This window comes from Neophocaena asiaeorientalis, unplaced genomic scaffold, assembly GCF_003031525.2.
Source record: "Neophocaena asiaeorientalis asiaeorientalis breed wild unplaced genomic scaffold, Neophocaena_asiaeorientalis_V1.1 scaffold177, whole genome shotgun sequence".
NCBI lineage: Eukaryota > Metazoa > Chordata > Mammalia > Artiodactyla > Phocoenidae > Neophocaena > Neophocaena asiaeorientalis.
In genome coordinates, this window is record NW_020172779.1 from 22227967 (window position 1) to 22235864 (window position 7898).

A 7898-nucleotide genomic window follows, 5' to 3' on the forward strand; every position below is an offset into this window, starting at 1 on the left:
CTGCTCCGCACTTTGCCCTTGAGTGAGTCTGTGGAGGGCGGGACGGGGCTTTAGAGCAGACCCCAGAGGGTGGCCAGGAGTACAAGGGCCAGGGTTGCAGGGGCTGCGAGGCCAGCGCCGTTACAGAGGTCGTACTGGCAGCAGGAAGTGGTGGACGCGTGCTTGGAGTAGCCATCGTACACGGTCTCAAAGCAGCTGGGCACGCACGACTTGCTCACCTTCATCCTGGTCGGGGTGTAGTCTGCAGAGGGATGGGGAGGTGGGCCAGGACCCTGAGGGGGCCAACCCCAGCATGCAGGGCTATTCGGCCAGGTTCCCTTAAGCCAGGAGCTCCCAGAAAGGATCCTGGGGCAGGTGGGAGCCTCCCTCCTCAGCTCCTGCACACTCCCCCACCCGCCACCGCGCCCCCCAGGCAGGGCTGTGAGGGGCATCCCAGCAACTCACAAGTGCGCGTGGTCATGCAGTAGGTGACCATGGCCGGGCAGCGCATGGGGTTGAAGCAGTTCTCGCCATTGTAGGCGCACACGTGGCAGTCCAGAGCCTGGGCTGGGGGCCGGGGGCCGGGGCCGGAGGGAGACTGGGGTCAGAGAACAGCGAGACGCCCCCTCCTCCAGCCCATCAGCCCCCTGGTCCCGTCAGCCTCCCCAGGTCAGAAGAGCCGGGAGGAGAGGTGGTCACTGGGATTTCCGCCCCCACCCCCTCCAGCCTGCCTGCCCCCAAAGGTGGGTCTGTCCATCCCTCTGTTCTCCATCCATCTTACCCACAGGCAGGCCCACCAAGGCCACCAGGAACAGGGCGAGCACGGGCACCATGGCCGGAGGTGAGAGGGCAGAGTGGGAGCAGGGAAGAGGAAAGCAGCTGGTCTTCGATTCAACTCAGGCCAGGGCTGGGGCAGGGCAAAGAGGGGGTGGGACAACCCCCTGCCCTCTGGGAGCTCCTGGTCGACTGGAGGCGCTATAGCCCTGCACAGAGGGGGATGAGGACAGGTGGTCACAGCAGGGCCTGAGGGACCCACAGGTTTGGGCAGAGGAGTCCCCCAACTCAGCCTGGGAGTCAGGGAAGACTTCCTGGAGGAGACGACACGAATGAGATGAGAAGGAAGCAGGGGTGGGGGGCCAAGGGGAGGCCAGAAGGCTGGAGGGGCTTTGAATGCCAGGCCAAACCCACAGTCTACCAGGGATGGTTGATGCAGGGGCCCAGGAGCTTGGTATCCAGCCCTCTCCCACCCAGGGCCCTGGGGCCCCAGGGGTGGGTCTATCCTCACTGCTACCCCTACCCTTTGCCCCTGGCGTGTCCCCGCGTGGGCCCCCCCAACTTCCTGACACTTTCAGGGCCCAGCTAGGGGCCCCTCTCCCGGAAGACCTCCAGAACCCTGCCTGGGGTTTTGAGTCAGTACTGCAGAGCTCAGGCCTTGCACAGGGGCCCAGCGCCGGGTCTGGAGGGGCCTCAGGGGCCTCTTTAGGCAGAGCCACTTCCTCCCCTGCCAAGGGCTGCCTAGACACGAGGGGACAGCCGACGGGGTGGGGGTGGGCACAGGGCTTCCCCCATCGGCAGCGGACTCTGTCCAGCCTGTGGGGGAATGTGCTTTGATGCACTCCAGGAGGGCACTTGGGCAAGACAAGAACTTCCCAGTCTGGATCTGCTGTTTGGGGCGGAGATGCCCACTCTCTCGGAAAGGGTCTAGGGGGTGTCTGGAGCACGACTCCCCTCCCCGCGCGGAGGGTCCCCGCCTCGGGGAACTAAGTTAGACCCTCCCGTTCCCGAGAACAACAAATCCATCTTCCATGACCCATTTTCCGGGCGTGCACCTCGGGATGTCGAAGGTCTGAGCAAGCCCGGGCCTGCGGCTCCAGCTCCTCCCGCCCCCTCCCGGAGAGCCCCGCCCCCAAGACTGCGGTCCCAAGTTCGGGCGGCTGTCGGGGGGACCTCAACCATGACCTTCACCACCATGAGCCCCCGTTGCGCTTGGACTCACCCCTCGCCGGCCCTGCGAGCCCGGGTCTGACCGTGCGTCCGTCCTTGAGCCCCGCAGTGCCCACGCCGCGCCGCCGCCCCGCGGCAGAGCCGCCCATCGCGCGTGACCTCACCGCAGGCCCCGCCCCGCCCCGCCCGCGAGTTCGTCCTTCCCGCGGGGACCGGGGCCCCCCGCCCCCCGCGGAGGGCCAACCCAGCCCAGACCTAGGCCCCCGCAGTGACACCCGCGCTACCCTCAGACGCACGTGCACCTCGCGATGGGGCACGGGGACGGAATCTTCTGCCCCTTCCTCCCTCTCCCTGCTTCCGCCCGCCGCCCTTCGCCCACTCACCCCCGTGCTGCTAGTCAGCCCCGCGCCCCTTCTTCCTTTAGCCCAGTTGTACAGGGATGTTAGCGGAGCTGCAGCGAGTGCCGGGGGTGGTGGGGGGGAGGCGCTGATTTCTGGATCCGGCTTCTGGGTCCCCACGTGGCCCCGCTTTACCTGCTGTGTGACCTGGGCAAGTTACCTAGCATCTCTGGGCCTCGGTCCCCACACCAGGTCCCTCCTAACAAAGCGTAAAAGCAAGCCTTGAAAGAAGCCCATTGTTTCATGGACCCCCTTCCACGGTAATAATAATGTTTAAGGCAAAATTTAAGATTTTCATGGGCCCTAAATTTTTTTTTTTTCTAATGTGAGGGAAAAAAATGCAACATTTTCTTTGACCCTCAATTTTATTTTTCTTTAAAAGAGTTGAACCACTTTGGGGACCCTAGGCCCTGAGCCTCCAGAGCGAAGTGGGCACTCTCCCTGGACAGACTGGAATGGTTGGTCACGCTATTTGCCAAATAGTCCCTGAGAGGCCTCAGGGTGCCAGGAGTTGGAGATAAAACGGGCAAACATTCCCAAATATTCTTGCGGTCATGAAGCTCACACTCTAATGGGGCATATGCTGTGGGCTTCAGCATCAGGTCATGATGAGTTAACAGCAACTGGAGTTTCCGCCTGCCTTTAAACAACTGAAAAATGGGGCAAAATAAATGAAGCCACGGTTCTCGGAGGTCGCACAGCAGGCAGCGGGGGCCGTGATCCTGGAGGTGGGGGAGACAAAGGAGCTGCAGGCCACAGAGCAGGGAGGGGAAACCCAGACAGAGCCCGGGACGCTCTGACTGAGGAGAGGAGAGTTCAGGGAAGCCAAAGCAGCTGGATCTCACAGGGCAGAGAGGAGGTCAGCAGGGGGCGCCTGTGTCTTCAGCTGAGGGCCCATCAGTGCACACATTTGAGGAACCAACCCCAAGATGTGGAAGAAGCAGGCACAAGGGTTCCCAGAGCTCACACGGGGCTGGAGGAGAAACCTCGTGTCAACTAAAAAAAGTACAAACCCGCACAACCTAAAAGTCTTGAGTTAATATTTTACTTGGGGACCCTACGGAGGACTACAGCCCAGGAGACAGCCTCTCGGCTCTGAGGAACTGGTCCAAGGAGGTAAGGGAGGAGCCGGGACATACAGGAGTTCTTGCTGGGAAAAAACAAACAAATGTACTCAAACATCAAAAGATCACTGCTAGTCACAAAAAGCAGACATCGCAAGTTAATGATTTTAGTGCTTTTCTCTGTTCGGGAAGATGCAAGAGTCTGGGCTCATTGAAATTATTCCTTTGATGTGCATCTTAGCTATTTAGGGCAAGTATCCTGTTTGCCTCTATCCTGAATTCCCCTCAGGGAAACTATAACGGTTCTCGGAGGTCGCACAGCAGGCAGCGGGGGCCGTGATCCTGGAGGTGGGGGAGACAAAGGAGCTGCAGGCCACAGAGCAGGGAGGGGAAACCCAGACAGAGCCCGGGACGCTCTGACTGAGGAGAGGAGAGTTCAGGGAAGCCAAAGCAGCTGGATCTCACAGGGCAGAGAGGAGAGAGCCGTCCCCTCTCCAACCCACAGGGCTGGGGAGGTCAGCAGAGGGCGCCTGTGTCTTCAGCTGAGGGCCCATCAGTGCACACATTTGAGGAACCAACCCCAAGATGTGGAAGAAGCAGGCACAAGGGTTCCCAGAGCTCACACGGGGCTGGAGGAGAAACCTCGTGTCAACTAAAAAAAGTACAAACCCGCACAACCTAAAAGTCTTGAGTTAATATTTTACTTGGGGACCCTACGGAGGACTACAGCCCAGGAGACAGCCTCTCGGCTCTGAGGAACTGGTCCAAGGAGGTAAGGGAGGAGCCGGGACATACAGGAGTTCTTGCTGGGAAAAAACAAACAAATGTACTCAAACATCAAAAGATCACTGCTAGTCACAAAAAGCAGACATCGCAAGTTAATGATTTTAGTGCTTTTCTCTGTTCGGGAAGATGCAAGAGTCTGGGCTCATTGAAATTATTCCTTTGATGTGCATCTTAGCTATTTAGGGCAAGTATCCTGTTTGCCTCTATCCTGAATTCCCCTCAGGGAAACTATAAACTCATGGAACCCAGAAATTCAATGAACCTCAAGCACAAGAAATTGAAGAAAACTATACCAAAGCACATCGTGATCAATTGCTTAAAACCAGTGAAGCCCACAGCATATGCCCCATTAGAGTGTGAGCTTCATGACCGCCAGAATATAGGGGCTTCCCTGGTGGCACAGTGGTTAAGAATCTACCTGCCAGTGCAGGGGACACAGGTTCGAGCCCTGGTCCGGGAAGATTCCACATGCCATGGAGCAACTGGGCCTGTGCTCCACAGCCGCTGAGCCTGCGCTCTAGAGCCCGTGAGCCACAACTACTGAGCGCATGCTCCTAGAGCTCGTGCTCCACAATTAGAGAAGCTGCTGCAATGAGAAACCCATGCACCACAACGAAGAGTAGCCCCCGCTCGCTGTAACCAGAGAAAGCCTGCACACAGCGACAAAGACCCAACGCAGCCAAAAATAAATTAAATAAATAAATTAAAAAAAAACAGTGATAAAGAGAAACCACTAAAAGCAGACATTGTGCAATGCACAAGAAGAGAAGGACGCCAGCAGATTTCTTGTCAGAAACAGTACAAGCCAACACAGTGAAGCAATATTTGAAATACCAAAACACAAAAACAAAACAAACAACTTGGAATTATATGCCCCCCAAAAACATCTCTGAAAAGTGAAGGGGAAATAAAGATATTTTCAGACATGCAAAGGCAAAAAGAATTCTTTTCTAGAATTAAAAAAAAAAGTAAAGAAAGAGCAAGAAAAGAAAAATCAAAGAGCTCTACTTAATAAGGTAACAAAGGAGATAAAATGGAATCACAGGGAGTAATCTGGTCATTGACAAGAATGCAGAAAAAGAGGGGAAAGGAAAAAGAACAAGTGGGACAGAGAGAAGACAGAAGGCAGGGTGAGAGAGTTAAACCCATGACGCCTCTAATCACACTGAAAGGTCCAAACACCCCAACTAGGAAGCAGAGGTGGTCAGATTAAATAAAACGAGAAAGAGCCATGTCTCTGCTGCCCTCAAGAAGTCCACTGTACATGTAAGATCACATGTAGGTTAAAAGGCAAAGCACGGAGGAAGAGACACCAGACTCACAGTAATTAAAAGAAAGCAGGAGTGACCACACTCATATCAGACAAAGTGGATTTCAGAGCAAAAGATATAGCCAGGAATAAAGAAGGATGTTACATAATGATAAAAGGGTCGGTTCATTAAGGGGACATAGCAATCCTAAATGTTTATGCACCTAACAACTGAGTTTCAAAGCACATAAAGCCAAAATACCTGATAGAACAAAAAGAAGAAAAAGAAAATTCATGATTCCAGCCAGAAATTTCAACACTCCTTTCGTAGAGAATTTTTTTTTTTTGGCTGCACTGGGTCTTCGTTGCTGCACGTGGGCTTTCTCTAGTTGTGGTGAGTGGGGGGGCTACTCTTCGTTGCAATGCACGAGCTTCTCGTTGCAGTGGCTTCTCTTGTTGCGGAGCATGGGCTCTAGAGCACAGGCTCAATAGTTGCGGCGCATGGGCTTAGTTGCTCCGCAGCATGTGGTATCTTCCCAGACCAGGGCTCGAACCCGTGTCCCCTGCATTGGCAGGTGGATTTTTAACCACTGCGCCACCAGGGAAGCCCAACACTCCTTTCTTAAGAGCTCATAGAAGTCAACGGAAAATGAATAACGATAAAGGAGACTTGAACAACACTACCAGCACATGTGACCTGCTTGATAAGTACAGAAAGAGAGCCCGTTCTTTTCAAGGACACACAGAATATTAATCAAGATAGGCCTATTGTGGGCCATAAAATAAATCTCAACGAATTTACAGGGATTGAAATCCTACAAATTATTTTCTTGGGCTACAATGGAATTAAATCAAGAACAGAAAAATAAGATCACCAAATATTTAGAAACTGGGCAACACATTTCTAAATAACTGGTGGGCTAAAGGAAAAACTTTAAAGGAAATTAGAAAGTATTTCTAACTGAATGAAAATGAAAACACAATATATCAAAGTTAGTGGATGCAGCTAAAGCAGTGTTTAGAAGGAAAATTTTGGCACTAACTCTTGTATGAGAAAAAATAAAGTTCTCGACATAACGGCCTATGATCCCACCTTCAGAAACTAGAACAAGAGTAAATCAAACCCCACATAAGCAAAATAAAGGAAATGATAAAAATAAGAGCAAAAAAACCAAGGAAATAGAAGAAGAAAATCAATAGAGAAAATCAATCAACTGGCAGTCATCTTGGAATTGGCCGCCAGTGGTCTGGTCAGCGTCATCTTGATTGTTTTAAGTACAGTTAAATCTTCGTTTCCAGGGTTGGTTTGTTCCCATTTCTTTGAGGCCAGTTCTCAGAATTGTGGCCGCTTATGTCATGGCTACAGCCTGGTCCTCATGTAGTTAACTTCTTCCACCTGGTGGGGATTTCTAACCTGGGGCCCAGGTGGCCTCGGTGTCCCTTCAGGGATGGCTGCTCTGCGGAGCCTTCCCTGACCCCGTGTGGCGGCCTCCTCCTCCTTCTGCCCCGGAAGTTTGCTGACTGCACCCCTGGCTTCCAGGTGGGGGTGAGGGGTCTTCTCCGGAGTTTGGCACCAGGAGGCACTTTCCTCCCTGGCTCCAGCTGGCCCAGCTCAGAGCACCCTCCCCTCTCCGGAGGCGGATGTCCCTGACCCCCCCACCTCTTGATTCAAATCCCAGCCACACGGCCGGCCTGCTGTGGGATATCCCGAGGACTCGGGATGGTCCGCGCCCTGTGCGTCCCCGCCCGTCTCTCCGACCGCAGTGGCCGCGTGTCTGATCCGGCCTTTCCACTCCCTGCCCCGGGTGCCGGGTGCCGTGGGCACAGAGTGGGCTCTGAGGGAGGGGAGAGGCATGCCCCCTTGGCAACTCCTCCCAAGGCCCGGCTCTCCGGTGGCCACCGGGGTGGCGCGCTGGTCCTCGGAATATTCCCGTCGCAGCAGGAGCTACGGTCGGATCGCAGCCCACGGGGGCGCGGAGCGGGAGAGACCTGCCGCGGGCAGAGGGTGTTGCTCAAGGTCACCTGGCAGGACAAGGTGGGACCCGGGCGAGCCTGGGCAGGCGGGGCTTGGCCGTGAGGGGTGGGGGAAGGGCTGGCAGGGTGGGCGGGGCGGCCCTGCAGGGAGGGGTTCCACCGCGTGGTCTCCGGCAGGCTGGTGGCTGCCTGGGGAAGAGCTATGGCCTCGCATCACTGCTCCACTGACAGACTTCTGCCGGCGCGCCTACTCAGGCCTCCCCCAGGAGGGCCCTCCTTGTCTGGGGCTGCAGAGGAGGTGTCTGGGGAGGGTCGTGTCCCCTCCGGGGGTGAAGGGTGATGGTGCCCCTCCAGGCGTCATGCACGCTGCCAAGACTGGCCCTGGGTGACAAACCCTGGGACTTGGGGGCCTGTGTGTGTGGATGGCTCCTCCCCACCTCCTCTACTCCCGGAACTAGCACAGACATGACCACAATGGTTTGCAACCATTTATTCCGGTGCAGG

At 55.4% G+C, this 7898-nt stretch overlaps 1 protein-coding gene across 3 annotated transcripts in view; it reads right to left on the bottom strand.

Moving 5' to 3' along the window:
• LYNX1 (Ly6/neurotoxin 1) overlaps nt 1-2062 on the bottom strand; it is a 5921-nt gene extending 3859 nt beyond the window's left edge. The window contains exons 1-4 of one of the 3 annotated variants that reach the window (XM_024741311.1): nt 1976-2062; nt 761-962; nt 445-546; nt 219-241 (exon numbers count right to left, since the gene is read on the bottom strand). In XM_024741311.1, coding sequence (XP_024597079.1) covers nt 219-241; nt 445-546; nt 761-812 — 177 coding nt within the window. In that variant the 5' untranslated portion in view covers nt 813-962; nt 1976-2062. Of the gene's footprint in view, nt 1-6; nt 242-444; nt 578-760; nt 963-1975 lie in introns of those variants that run through there. The other 2 variants (XM_024741309.1, XM_024741312.1) reach the window with 2 other exon arrangements.
• Between the last annotated feature and the right edge of the window lie 5836 nt (nt 2063-7898).